The sequence below is a fragment of the Diabrotica virgifera genome, chromosome 10, assembly GCF_917563875.1.
Source record: "Diabrotica virgifera virgifera chromosome 10, PGI_DIABVI_V3a".
NCBI lineage: Eukaryota > Metazoa > Arthropoda > Insecta > Coleoptera > Chrysomelidae > Diabrotica > Diabrotica virgifera.
In genome coordinates, this window is record NC_065452.1 from 153,681,265 (window position 1) to 153,696,741 (window position 15,477).

Here is a 15,477-nt window from a genome sequence, read left to right on the forward strand (position 1 = left end):
AAACTGGGTACTCTTTGAATTATATGATCATCAACATTATAACCGTGAATCTTGGTGTGCTAAACGGTAAAACATCATGTATTTTGTTTTTGAACAGTTTATGTTTAGGCCAAACTCTCTTCCCACTGTGTCAATGGCATTTAAAAGACATTGCAATCCATTCATGTCATCACTTAAATAGGTTATTGATTATGTATTTTAGAAAGGAACTACAACGTTAACGGGGTTTTATTGTTTCATATAGTCAATGGACCTCTAAATATGAAAAAACCGCGGAGTGCTACCATTTAAAGGGGTGCGTTTTTGAGAAAGAGGTGAATTAGTCCCTAGGTACAGGGCGAATTAGGCTGAGTTCTATGCACGTTTGGTACAAACACGTCTACAGGAAAAATTTTCCAGGTTAAATTTACTATCAAAATGTCAGATTTTAAAGTCAAAAATATTTTTTTTTAGAAAAATTTATTCAAAATAAAAGCAAGAAAAAAACACGAAAGGTAGAATTTTTGTTTCTTGCCCCATAACTTTTTTCCACGGAAATATAGGTATAGACATTGCTTCACAGAAAAAAAACTTCCATCCTTCCTCTTTAAAATGACGTTTGGTATAAGTCTCTGTGATTTATAGTTTTTAAAATATGATTTTTCAAATTTCGCCACTCACAGCGATTTTGGGCCATTTTCCCTGTTACTTCGCAAACACTGTTTTGTAACTTTTTTTACGCAGCTTTAGGTATACGCAATGTTACATTTAGTAGGAAGAGAAGTCAATTACCTTTAAAATGGTCTATCGTGGAAGGCTGTGGGACTATTTTTAAGCAAGATATGGTTTTTCAAAATTTTATACTTTTAATGATTTTTGATATATTTTACGATTATTTTTAAATTTCTCATTATAACTTTTTTTATTGTATATTTAGGTATATACATCGTGCAATAAAAAATAAAGCTTATTTTCTTTACTTTAAAATAATGTGTTGTAAAAAATTCTAGGTCTATTTTTAAACAAGATATGCTTTTTTAAAGTTTGACATATACACATGCAATAGGTCCCACTAACTTGGAACCATATAGAAAACTTTTTATTATTAACTTTATGAAAAAAATTATTCTTTATAAAATGCTCTGCATAGTCTAAAACCTAAGATGTAATCAGACATAAAATTTTATCAATAGTGTACGAGATATGTTAAAAAATAGAAATTTCGCTCAAGAGTACTTTATATTTCACTTTTAAGTACCTTTATATTTCACAACATCGAAAAGTGTTATTAAGAAAAGTTATTTGGAATTAAATATTATGTTATAATAATATGCAATTATATTCTTCTAATTGAAAAAAATAAAGAAATTTAAAATTTTTCTCAAATTATATCTTGTTTAAAAATAGTCCTAAAGGTGTTTGCAACTCACCATTTTAAAGTAAAGAAAATAAGTTTTTTTATTACACAATGTATATACCTAATTGTACAAGAAAAAAAGTCATAATGAGAAATTTAAAAAACAATCATAAAAAATATCAAAAATCATTAAAAGTATAAAATCTTGAAAAAGCATAACTTGTTTAAAAATAGTCGTACAACCTTATTTAATAGACCATTTTAAATATAATTGACTTCTCTTTCTACTAAATGTACCATTGCGTATGCCTAGAAATGCGCAGAAAAAAGTTACAGAACAATGTTTGCGAAATAATGGGGAAAATGGCTCAAAAATTCTGTGAGCGGCAAATTTTGAAAAATCCTATTTCGGAAACTATAATTCTTAGTGACTTCTACCAAACGTCATTTTAAAGAGGAAGGATGGAAATAATTTTTTGCTGAAGCAATGCCTGTACCTATATCCCTGTGGAAAAAAGTTATGGGGCAAAAAACAAAATTACTTTCTTTCGTGTTTTTTTCTTGTTTTTCTTTTGAATATATTTTGTAAAAAAAATACTTTTGACTTTAAAATATAATATTTCGATAGTAAATTTAACCTGTAACAAGTTTCCTGTAGAAGTGTTTGTACCAAAAGTGAATAGAACTCACCCTAATTTACCCTGTGCCTAGGGACTAATTCACCCCTTTCTCAAAAACGCACCCATTTAAACGGTACCACTCCGCGGTTTTTTCAAATCTAGAGTTCCATTGACCATATGAGACAATAAAATCCCGTTAAAGTTGTAGTTCCTTTTAGCTCTCTTATTTTGAACATAATCAATAGCCTAAAAATAACTGTATCATCTGCATATCTTATTGTATTTATCAGGATTCCATTAACTTTCACGTTCCATTCCAAATGGGGACAAAAAACAGTGGGGGCAGTATACAACCCTGTCTGAAACCTCTTTGAATTTTACACATTCCTGTTGATTTTCCATTTATGCCAGCTGTCGCTGTTTGACGCCAGTATAATTTTTCTATTATTCGTACGTCTTTATCATCAACTCCTTTATCCTTTAATATTTTAATTAATTTGTGATGCTCTACAAGATCAAAGGCCTTTTCATAGTCAATAAATACAGCAAAGACGTATTTTCTTTGATGTCGGCATTTCTGCAATAATACATTTAGTGCAAAGAGACCGGGTTCCCAGTCCATTTTTGAAGCAAAATTGTGTTTCATCCTGTGATACGTAGAAATATTTTCAAAGTGTAACTCATAAGGCTTCTAATTCTATAATCACTACAGTTTTTTGGACGTTGATTTTTTTTTGGTAGGGTTATGAATTCAGACTTTACCCAATCTTCAGGGATATCACCAGTCGAATAAACACCATTGAAAATTTTGACCAGTATTCCAATGTTTTCCTCATTTATGAGCTTTAACATCTCTACCGGTGTGTGGTCAGGACCAACGGCTTTCTTGTTTTATGCCAATTTTATAGCATGTAGTATTTCCGATTTTAGTATTTCTGGTCCTTCACATTCATCTAAAGTCTCCAGTTCTTCGGGTCTATCATCATGATACAGTTCATTTATATAATTATACTAGGTTGTTCGAATTTCGTGTTCGTCTATTATCATGTTTCCCGACGAATCGGTTATAGTATGTGGAGTTTTCTTATGATAAAGACCAGCTACTTCTTTAACTTTTTTAAACATATTAAATGTTTCCTTTTCATTCAACACTTCTAATTCCTTGTATTTATCCTCCATCTATTTTTCTTTAGCCACCTTTATTTTTTGTTTAACTATTTTCTGTTTTCCTTGTATTATGTCTTGTTACTTTTCAGTTTTCTTCTCTGCCCTATCAATTCCAGGATTTCATCAGCCATCCATTGTTGTTTTTTGTGCCTGTGTAATATTGTTGTGTATTTTTCCATTACTTTCAAGGTAAGATCTTTAAATGTGTTCCATATGTCTGTATTGTTTTCACTTACAAGTAAAGTAAATACTTACATTATAAAGTACATCAGTCCAGCCCTCGAGGGTGATGCATTGGAAAACAGTTAACATGGAGAGGCCAAAATTATCAAAATTGGTAATACCGTCGTTTGGACCTGTCCAGCCATCTTTACAAACCATGTTCGCATCTATCTGAGAACAATCAAAACCCCCACCGCAAGGGTGAGGCTCGTCCATCTCTTTACCTATAAAAAACAAAGACATGGGTAATCAAAAGCTTCATATGGACATTAAAGATTGGTGCAGGGAGACATGGCTAAATGTATTATTATTATAATCTTTGTATTATTATTCTAGGAGCCAGTTAGATCATCGTGGCCTGTTCACCTAATTTTTTTATGCCTTTTTGGCTGCTGATTACGAATTTCGAGGGTGGAATTTCGATCTGAGTGGACAAAGAACTGTTATTAACAATTTAATTGTTTATAAGACTCCAGCTCGTAAAGTATAAGAGGTAAAAAATTTATTTTCAAATAAAATTTATTCCTTGAAAAAAAAAACAAAGAAAATGGCGATTACAAAATTTTAATCCAATAATTTTAACTTGAGATATTGTAAAATTAGTGCAAAATGGTTGCAAAGTAAGTATTTTTAGAAGCTTTTTCGATTGTAACTGGCTTCTACACATGCAAATGAGCTTTACAGAGGCTCATTTGAAAGATTAATCAATAGACTTTCAAAAAAAATTTGTTAAATTATTTTACCTTTATTTTTATTAAAGTTATACCCATTTGAAATTGTAATGAAGTATTTTTAATGGGAAATAAGCCACAATTTTACCAAAAAAAATGAATTTATTAACGTTTCGACGCCCAAGTCGGGTGTCGTTGTCAAAATACAAAATAATATTTTGACAACGACACCCGACTTAAGCGTCGAAACGTTAATAAATTCATTTTTTTTAGTAAAATTGTGGCTTATTTCCGATTAAAAATACTTCATTATAAAAATGCCACAAGGAAATAGCTTCAGAACAACATCTTGAAATTGTAATTTTCTTCAAAATGTGTAAATTAATTTGTGTATAAGAGTTTTATGTTAAGCAAAAACTATTTATACTTGAAGTAACTGTAATTGTAGAAGAAATCAAAAGGAACATCAATGAACTCTGATATAAAGTTGGCACAAAAGCTAAAGCATGAAAAACAAACCCTGAAAAAATTTTACAACATTTTCGCAAAGGTATAATTTATCAACTGTCAATAATCTTCTATTCGTTGCTATCTCGAAAAGGAGTCATTGATCCTAAAGAATTAATATTTTAAAATAGGTTTTTTTACAACATAATAAAACCGTTATAAAACTATAGTCCTTTTTGAGAAATATCTATTCAACAAAATCTTACACTAGCGAAAGGATTTTCGGTAAAGGTTCTGAGAAACTCGGAAAATGTAAAAAGTTTTGATAAATGACGCTTTTGTTTATATGATCATTGATTTGTTTCTCGTGTTGAATATATGCCACCAACATCTAAATCAATCCAATTGCATATAAAACGAGCATTTTATGTAGTGTACACACAATTGATGTGCCTTGATGATGCTGCAAAAAATCTCGATCCACTATTTGGATATTTCATATATAATGAGACTCTGAAGCCCCAAAAAGTTTTAATTTTAATTCGTGCAAGGATAGACTTATACCTCCATGTAAATGTAAAGTTGCTCTAAAAACTTATGTAAATGTAAAAAAGCTGAGATTTCCTGTATATTTCGATGTAGATGCATGAAAGAAAATGTTTGTAAAAATAATATTAATAAATAAGAACAATATCCTTTTAAGTTATACATATTTCTGAAATCTTAGTTTTTATGTTTTTTTTTTCTAATTTAGTAAAAAAATTGAACGTAAAAGGCAATAGAATGAAAGGGATCTACTTTAATAATTATGATGATTAAATTATAGGAATTATAAAAGAAAATTGTACTATGATCTTCAAAAATGAATATGAATGTATTAACTATAATGTGTACAGTTATTTAAACTGCCTAAATTACCAGAAGAATAAGGTTAGCTTGGGCAGGATTTGGAAAACGGAGTTGGATCTTTGAAAACTGAGTTGGAAAATATTTGAAAACCAGAGTTTACGATCAGTGTATCCTTCCTATACTCACTTATGGTCCACATACGTGGGCTCTCACCAAGGAAAATATGGATTAAATAGTAAAGGCACAAAGAGAGATGGAAAGATCAATGCTCGGGGTGAGACTTGTAGACAAAAAAGCAAGCAAATGGATTAGAAGCAAAACCAAAGTAAAAGACGCAGGAGAACATGTGGCCAAATTACAATGGTGCTTCGCAGAACACAATGCTCGACTGAAGGATAAAAGATGGAATCACGAAATACAATAATGGAGACCATGGTTATGAAGGAGAGGTACAGGAAGGCCACAAATGAGATGGGCTGATGACATTAAGAAGATTGGAGGACACAACTGGAAGCAAGTGGCGCAAAGCAGAAACACTGAATTGCATTGGAGGAGGTCCATGTCCAAAGTTGGATTATTTAAAGCTGAAGATGAAGAAGAAGAACTATAAATTGTATCAAGCGGTTCGCGCGCGTACCTTTTCGCTGCGAGCCGATTTTGCTCCTCGGAGCCTCCTATTAAAATATCGATATCTTGGACAAAAACAAACCTACGAAAATTATCACAAGCTCAAAATGTTTCTTTTGAGTTCTTCTATAAATGCTTTTGATTAAATAAATGTATTTACGTAAAAAATAAAGTATAAATGTTGTTTATTGCTCAAAGGCTATATCGGGATAAGATGGTCAAAAATGCCCCCGCACCGATCAGCGCCGCTACTTATGTTTTCGATAAATATTATAAAATTATGCCCTCATGCAAATTTTTAGCTTCCCAGAGGTCCTAGAACCTCTTAAATCGAGAAAAGAAGAAGTTTTAGGTTTTATTTTTTTGTGAGCGCAATTTTAATTTAAAAAATCTTAAAAAATTCAAGAGGATGTATATTTTGAATAAAAAACAGTCAGATTTTTTCAGATTTTTGTAATAAAAAATGAGCCCAGCAAAAATTTTTGAAATTTTCAAAAAAATTTTAGGTTATGGAAATATGATTTGGCCAACTTTTAAATAGTATTTTTTTGTGTATTTTTTGTCGTTCTTTTGAACGGCAGAGGCAGAATTTTTGAAGTTATACTTCTTTAGGCGCGATTGAGATTAAAATTTCATAATACTGCGCGCATGCGCACGAAAACAGTATGGCGTTTATTTGCTAAATATTTCTAGTTATGTATAAATATATCAGTGCAAGAAAAGGTGTGAAAAGAATATATTAGTGTTTTTAGTAAATATATTTATTATAATTTTTGTGTCTTTGGATTTGTCTTCCTCAGGAGTAAGATTAGTATTATTAAAACATTTTATTGTATATTTATTATACATCACCTTGTCTGTTTGTTACCGTGAATTGTCATTAGGTACGTTCGAACCGATACAGCCACAGTCTTCGTAGCGCATTTGGTCTAGCATTCGGCCAGAGATCGAGAGGTCTTGAGTTCGAATCCAGTAAAATCCTATACTTTTTTTTTATTTTTTTGAAAGCGGTAAGCACAAAATTAGTTTGGTGTTTAAAAAAAGAAATCATATAATACAAGTATAACTTCTTACGTGCGTACAAAGTACACACACATTATTTTTAATATCTGAGCGGAAGGAACGAAAAAATTGAAAAAAAACCGTTTTGATCTGTCTCGAGATGCATCTCGGGACAGCCAATTTTAGGATTTAGGATCCTGACTACAACATAAAAAACCACTAAAAGTGTGAATTTTGTCATAAAATTTGGTATGTGGGCTCATAATAATATTTGGAACAGCTTTTCCAAATAACTTTTTCGATATCTCTAACGCAAAGCAAATCGAATCGCATATCGAAAATTCACCCTGTTTGTGGATTCGCAGTAGACCGCGTTTAAAATTTAAATTTCAGTTGACTATTTTAAAAATTGTGAACCATCAACCTGTATGACTGCCAAATTTCAAATCTGTATATATTTTGATAGCCGAAATATAGGGGTGTCTTCATCTTAAATGCGACACACTGTATATTATCAATTTGATAATTTATTTCAACTAATATAGTCGTATTTTTTATACCTAAATTCAAAATATACATTCAAAATACTGACTAATTCATTAATTTTATCATAAAAAGTTCAAATTGATTGCATTGAAGTAATGAACCAATTAATGCGTATTAATATAATATTATTATAATAATTATAATATAATATATTATAATAATATATTATAATTATAATATATTATATATTATAATTATAATATGTACACAGAGTGAGTTTTATGTATAGAAACCCTCAATTATCCCGGAAACATCTTGCACGATTTTTATAGGTTTTGGTGGGTAGGGGTTTTCTGATGCAGCCGATATTATAGTGATAATTATATTGTTGTCAGATCTTCCGTTTTTCTGGAAATCTAATGAACTTTCTTATTTCAAATGGAACACCCTGTATGTATTTTGTATTTTGAAGTCCTTAAGAAATACTGATTATTTTTCATGTTATATTCCCTATACCTAAATGCCATAGTTTCGGAGTTATTGCTACATGTATTTAAAAAAAATTTAAACAAATAAAAATAAATTTTTTCGGCCCGTGTAGACATTATTTTACATTCTTTGGATCATTGGGAAGAAAAAATGTATTTTATATAATATAATATTAAAAATAATTAGTATTTCTTAAAAACTTCAAAACGCAAAAAATATACAGGGTATTCCAATTGAAGTAAAACAATTTAATTAGATATTTAGAAAAACGGAAGACATGACAACAATGTAATTATCACTATAATATCGGCCGCATTAGAAAACCCCTACCCACCAAAATAAATAAAAATCGTGCTAACCGTATATATTATTACATATTAATTGGTTCAATACTTCAATGCAATCAATTTGAACTTTTTATGATAAAATTAGTGAATTAGTCAGTATTTTGAATGTATATTTTGAATCTAGGTATAAAAAATACGACTATATTAGTTGCAATAAATTATATCAAAATGATAATATACAGTGTGTCGCATTTAAGATGAAGACACCCTTATATTTCGGCTAAAAATATATACAGATTTGAAATTTGGCACAGGAAATTTAAATTTTAAACGCGGTCTACTGCGAATCCACAAACAGGGTGAATTTTCGATATGCGATTCGATTTGCTTCGCGTTAGAGATATCGAAAAAAGTTATTTGGAAAAGCTGTTCCAAATATTATTATAAGCCCACATACCAAATTTTATGACAAAATTCACACTTTTAGTAGTTTTATCAGTTGTTGTAGTCAGGATCCTAAATCCTAAAATTGGCTGTCCCGAGATGCATCTCGAGACAGCCAAAAACGGTTTTTTCAATTTTTTCGTTCATTCCGCTCAGATATTAAAATTCTGTCTCTGCCATTCAAAATAACGACAAAAAATACACAAAAAAATACTAGTTAATAGTTGGCCAAATCATATTTACATAACCTAAAAATGTTTTGAAAATTTCATAAAATTTTCCTGGGCTCATTTTTTATTACAAAAATCTGGAAAGAATCAGGCTGTTTTAGGCTTTTCAGATTTTTGAAATTAAAATTGCGCTCAAAAAAAGAAAACCTAAAAATTCTTCTTTTCTCGATTTAAGAGGTTCTAGGACCTCTGGGAAGCTAAAAATTTGCATGAGTGCATAATTTTATATCCTTTATCGAAAACATAAGTAGCGGCGCTGCTCGGTGCGGGGGCATTTTTGACCATCTTATCCCGCTATAGCCTTTGCTTGAAACCCTTATAAACAAAAATTTACAATCTTTTTAAGAAAATTACAACTTCAAACGGGTGTAACTTTAATACAAACAACGATAGAGTAATTTAACAAATTATGTTTGAAAGTCTACAAATTAAAATGATACATTGTAAAGTACATGTGCATGCGTAGAAGCCGAGTTACGATTGAAAAAGCTTCGAAAATACTTATTTTGCCACCATTTTGCATTAATTGTACAATAGCTCGAGTTATAATTATTGGATTAAAATGTAGTAAACGCCATTTTCTTTGTTCTCTTTCATGAAATAAATTTTATTTGAAAAAAAGTTTATCTCTATTAGTTTACGAGCTAGAGCCTTATAAACAATTAAATTGTTTATAACAATTGTTTTACCACATGGATTGAAACCCACCCACGAAACTCGTAGTCAGAAACTAAAAATACATTAGAATAACTTGGGTGGACCAATCAAATATGAAAAGCCCACGGTGACGTAGCTGTCCCTTAGAATATATTCCATATTTTGTATTAACTGTATTATTAAAAATATGCCACGAATAATTTAAAAATTGCCAATATTTTATTTTATCGTCTTGTCAATAATAAAAACCAAAACAAAATACCAAAAAAAATATTTTAAATTGCAAATAAAAAACTCTCACATTGACATCTAATCTAAACATCGAATAGCACATCGACAAACATTAGTAAGACCACGTACATATGAGAGCGCTTAATGCCGCGATTTACCTGATAAAATCTGATAAATCCACGCTTGCATTCTGCGATACCATTTTGTTTCTTGGTAACTTGAAACACGGCGTTAGGCAAACGCGACGTCTAACGCCCTCATGTGTTCAGGGTCTAAGATACCTTTTGGAGTTTTTGACGAAACCCGATTTAAACATGTCATGTTCTATGTGAATCAGTTTTTTAGATAGAAACAGCTCTTACCTGTTGTGTTATCATAACAAGTCATATGCAATTTTCCTGAGAATAATTCCAACCCAATGATTGCATAAATAATAATAACAAATAGTACTAACAGAGCTATATGCAGTAAAGGCACCATGGCACGAAGAATTGAGTTTAACACAACTTGTAAACCTGTAAAAGATAAAGTTTATAAGAATATGCTCAAATTGAAATATAGTAAAGTATTTCAGAAGTTATAAAGATTTACATTGTAATCATAATAGGCAAGAGTAATAAGGCAAAAATATACCCTGTTCGTGACACTTCAACAGCTAGGGTACTAAAGCGTTTTTTCGACAGGTAATATCTATAAGAACAAATTGTAACTATTTCCTGCGAAGGATTTGGCGGCCATTTTTATTTATAAAAAATTTAGTGTTAAAAACGGCCTTTTTCCTGTTTTCAAATCAATGGAAAACAGTGAAACTTATGGTTTTTCTAGTATAAAAATCTTCGAGAGCATGTAAAAAGCTTTAAAATGGCATATTACAAAGGTTGATATACTCATTTATTGTTAATATAATTCTGAAAAAAGGTCGAAACTTCAAAAAAATTAATTTCGCAATAACTATTGTAAAAATTACTGTACAGCTTTGAAATTTTTGTCAAATAAGGGTTCTTTGGTGCTTAATATGTGACAAAAATTTCAAAGCTATTCATTTAATTGTTTAAATTTTATTCAAATTATTTTTCCCAGAGAGCTTTTTTTTGCAATATCATAAGTCAGAAAAAAAATGATGTTATAGTCATTCTACAGGTGTCAAATGAAAGAGAATGAGCTCAACTTTTAAATTGGCTAAAAAAAAGTGAATAAAAAAAGCACTTATTAGTAATAAATAATTGTGCAAAATTATCGTCAATTTTTCCTTACTAAATTTTTGAATAACTTTCTTGTTATTATTCGTACAAAAAAAAAATTACATATTCTAAAAGCTGGAATTTTTACACGGATTTAAAAAAAAATGTTAAACAATTGTAGTCACTAAATTCCATGAAATGATGATGACAATATTCTGAGTAAAGGCTGATGTATGTTAGAACGGACCATGTATGAAACCGCTGTCTTGTGGGGCACGTTGAAAAAACGTGTGATATGAAAGACATTGGATAGTTTACTATACAACGGAACGGCGCGACAATGGGGATAGGCCCCGTTCACCGGCCTTGCTCGACCCGTGGGTAAAGATTCTTTTCCCGTACCTTTCACGTGCTTCACCTATTCACGGGGAACTATTGTATTTTAATTGTTTTTGACCAGTCAGACTTGTCGGTGTGTTTATATATTATTACAATAATAGGTTCGTTCATGTAGTTTTGTATGGTTTGACACCAGATTATTGTACTGCTTTACTGTGCATGTTTAATCCACAAACTGGTAACAAACTGTTTTTTGCTAGAACTCTTTTTTATCGGAGTAAATACCAACGTCAAATTGTTTGTTGTTATTTATAATATTGAGGTTAGATTAGAAAGACATTTTTCTTATAAGTATCCATATTTTCAAGATTTTTGCTAAATATTGAACATTAATGTTATAAACGTAAATAATGGTAAGTACCATAGTCAAAACATATTTCATTTAAAATTGATCAACCTCAAACAAATAATTACACTGCGACGGTCACAAACTGAAAATCCGAACAAAATCGGCAAATTCTTTTGACCGTTTTATAGACCAGGGCGCATCTGTAAAAATATTAGTACATTTGGACGTTGAGAGGTGACTCAAATTTTTTTGCAGAAATTGCTTGAAAATAGGTCCCTCTCAAAAAGGTCCGGAACATTGTTTAAATAATCAAAATGTCAAAAAATGAAGGAAAAATTCGATTTTTTTCTTCGTTTTTTGATTATAACTTTAAAAGTATTCATTTCCGAGAAAAGTTGTGCTGACATAAAAGTTGCGTAATTCTATTTTTTACACTATAGAGGTGGTTAAAAATTTAGAAAATAGTCACCCTTGTTGAAAAATATCAATAATTGCGAAAAAACCATACAAAAACAAGTATTCGCATTTTAAATTTTTCAACCATTTATGCCACACTTAGAACCTTCATATTTCACATAGAAAAACTTTATGATACAGTAAAACAACACTGTAAATTTCATTAAGATCGGTTCAATAGATTTTGCCAAATAAATTTTGCAATCCAGCTTTCGCAAAAAAAATTCATTTTTTCAAAATGTTACAGGACTAACAATAAAGCAGATAGCAAGTTGAAATTTTTTTGCGTATAGAAGTGTACTGTACCTTTCATTTGCAATTTTTAAAATTAAAATCGATTAACTACCACGGCGTCAGTAATTTTTTTAAATAAACATTAATTATTGGTGCTATGCGCAGGACAGCTGATAGTTTGCTCTGCTTGGGCATTCCAATGACCTTTGATAATGATTGATACATTTTAATTTTTATTACATTTCGATATAAATAAATAAATTTGTTTATTGCAAAATAAAAACACATACTCTATCCTTTGAAATAACACTTTTTTTAGCAAAAACTTTTTTTGTTCATATATTTTAACTTAGAGAATAAAAGTTTATATTTTTAAACATACGCAATTGTTTAAACAATATTTCACAAACAATAATAAAATTAGTTTGATTTTTGTGGAATTAAAATATTAAAATACAACAAAATATAGAGTAAGAAAATAATATATCAGATAAAGATTGGAAGAAATTTTGGTGGAAATCAACTTGTGTTAATCGAACACGGATGTCCTGCGCGTAGCACCAAAAATTAATGTTTATTTAAAGAAATTTCTGACACCGTGGTAATTAATCGATTTTAATTTTGCAAATTGCAAATGAAAGGTACAGTACATTTCTATAAGCAAAAAAAAATTCAACTTGTTATCTGCTTTATTTTCAGTCCTGCAATATTTTAAAGAAATTAATTTTTTTTGCGAAAGCTGGATTGCAAAATTTATTTTGTAAAATCTGTTAAACCGATCTTAATGAAATTTACAGTGTTGTTTTACTACATCATAAAGTTTTTCTGGGTGAAATATGAATGTCCTAAGTATAGCATAAATGGTTGAAAGACGTAAATTGGGAATACTTGTTTTTGTATGGTTTTTTCGCAATTATTGCTATTTTGCAACAAGAGTGACCATTTTTTAAATTTTTAACCAATTCTGTATTGTAGCAAATTTAATTACGCAACTTTTATGTCAGTACAACTTTTCTCAAAAATGAACAGTTTTAAAGTTATAATTAAAAAACCAATAAAAAAAGTCGAATTTTTTCTTCATATTTTGACATTTTGATTATTTAAACAATGTTCCGGGCCATTTTGAGCGGGAGTATAACTCAAATATTATTATTTGAGTTATTTTCAAGCAATTTCTGCAAAAAAAATTGAGTCACCTTACAACGTCCATCTCAAAACAGATGCGCCCTGGACTATTAAGCCAGTTTCCCAATCAAAATTTACTTTCGTTAGCACGCTCGACTAGTAGTTTCAAACTAGTAATTTGTGTGCTTGAACGCCATCAAAAAAGTGCGCATGCTTTTGATAGTTTCAATCCGTTTGAAATTGATGCTAGAACAAACCTATTACAGTTACATTATACAGGGTGTCCCGTAAAAATTGGTCATAAATTTTATCACACATTCTGGGGTCAAAAATAGTCCGATTGAACCTAACTTAACTTGGTACAAATATGCACACAAAAAAAGTTACAGCCCTTTGAAGTTACAAAATGAAAATAATTTTTTTCCAATATATCGAAAACTGTTAGAGATTTTTTATTGAAAATGGACATGTGGAATTCTTATGGCAGGAACATCTTAAAAAAAACTATAGTGAAATTTGTGCACCCCATAAAAAGTTTATGGGGGTTTATGTTGCCTTAAACCCCCCCCCCCAAACTTTCTTGTACGTCTCAATTAAATTATTATTGTGCTACCATTAGTTAAACACAACGTTTTTAAAACTTTTTTACCTCTTGATATTTTTTCGATAAGCCAGTTTTTATCGATATACGGCTTCTTTTTTAAAATACTTACATAAAAAATGTATGGTGGTTTTGTTCCTTTAAACCCCCCATATGTTTGTGTACGTTCCAATTAAACTATTATTGTGGTACCAATAGTTAAACACAGACTTTTTAAAACTTTTTTGCCTCAGTCTTTTTTGATAAGTCACCTTTTATCGAGATGTGGCTTCTTTTTCAAAATATACCTATTAATTTAAATTATAAATAAATTTTCAGATTATTATCTCTATAATCGAACTTAACCATATACAAATATGTGGTGGATTCGACAAATATTCAAAATATCTCGATAAACATTGTCTTATCGAAAAAGTACTAACAAGCAAAAAGTTTTAAAAACATTGTGTTTAACTAATGGTGACACAATAATAGTTTAATTGAAACGTACACAAAAGTTTGGGGGGGTTTAAGGAACAAAACCCCCCATTAAATTTTTGGGGTGCACAAATTTCACTTTAATTTATTTTTAAGATGTTACTACCATAAGAATGCCACATGTCCATTTTCAATAAAAAATCTCTAGGAGCTTTCGACATATGAAAAAAAAAATCGATTTTCATTTTTTAACTTTAAAGAGCTGTAAGTTTTTTTGTGTCCACTATTGTATATAGGTAAGTGAGCTTCAATCAACCTATTTTAGACCCCAGAATCTGTGGTATAATTATTTATGACAATCTTTTCGGGACACCCTGTATAATCTCCAAAAGTCTAAAAAAGACGGAAAGATCCAAAAGTCCTAGTTAATTTAAAGCGAAATATTTTGACACATGTATCCTTTCTGTCATGACTTGTGGAATGGAAACCATGACACTTACTAACCAATCTCTCAATAGACTTAGCACAACTCAAAGAGCTTTAGAAAGACATGAGAAATGTAAACTTAAGAGATCATATGAGAAACGAAGATTTAAGAAGAAGAACCGAAGTAAAAATGTTATCGAAGCTATTGCAAAATCTAAATGGCAATGGGCAGGCTATGTGGCAAGAGAAAGCGAAGAGAAGTTGGCAAAGAGAATAGTACAATGGCGACTAAGAGCACATAAACGAGGCGTAGCAAGACCGCCAAAAAATGGTTCGACGACATTAAAGAAAGGCAGAAAGAAACTGGCACCAGATAACATAAGACAGGCGAAGATATCTCATTTAAGAATAAGCATTGGATCAAAACAGGAATTGAGGTTTTGAAATATTTAGAAGAATTTTAAGCGCATAAAATATCCATTCTCGTTGTTAGTTAACCATATACAGTGTGTTTCGTAAAGAATGGGCCATAGCTTAACCTTAGATTCCTGAGGTTAAAATAGGTCGATTTAAGCTAACTTAGT

The 15,477-nt window shown here is 30.4% G+C and overlaps 1 protein-coding gene across 13 annotated transcripts in view; it reads right to left on the reverse strand.

The window, feature by feature from the left end:
• Positions 1 to 15,477, reverse strand: part of LOC114325428 (muscle calcium channel subunit alpha-1) — a 759,065-nt gene that overhangs the window by 308,847 nt on the left and 434,741 nt on the right. For all 13 annotated transcript variants that reach the window (XM_050663510.1, XM_050663508.1, XM_050663509.1 and 10 more), the window contains exons 6-7: positions 10,128 to 10,280; positions 3,379 to 3,569 (exon numbers count right to left, since the gene is read on the reverse strand). In XM_050663510.1, coding sequence (XP_050519467.1) covers positions 3,379 to 3,569; positions 10,128 to 10,280 — 344 coding nt within the window. The remainder of the gene's footprint in view (positions 1 to 3,378; positions 3,570 to 10,127; positions 10,281 to 15,477) is intronic.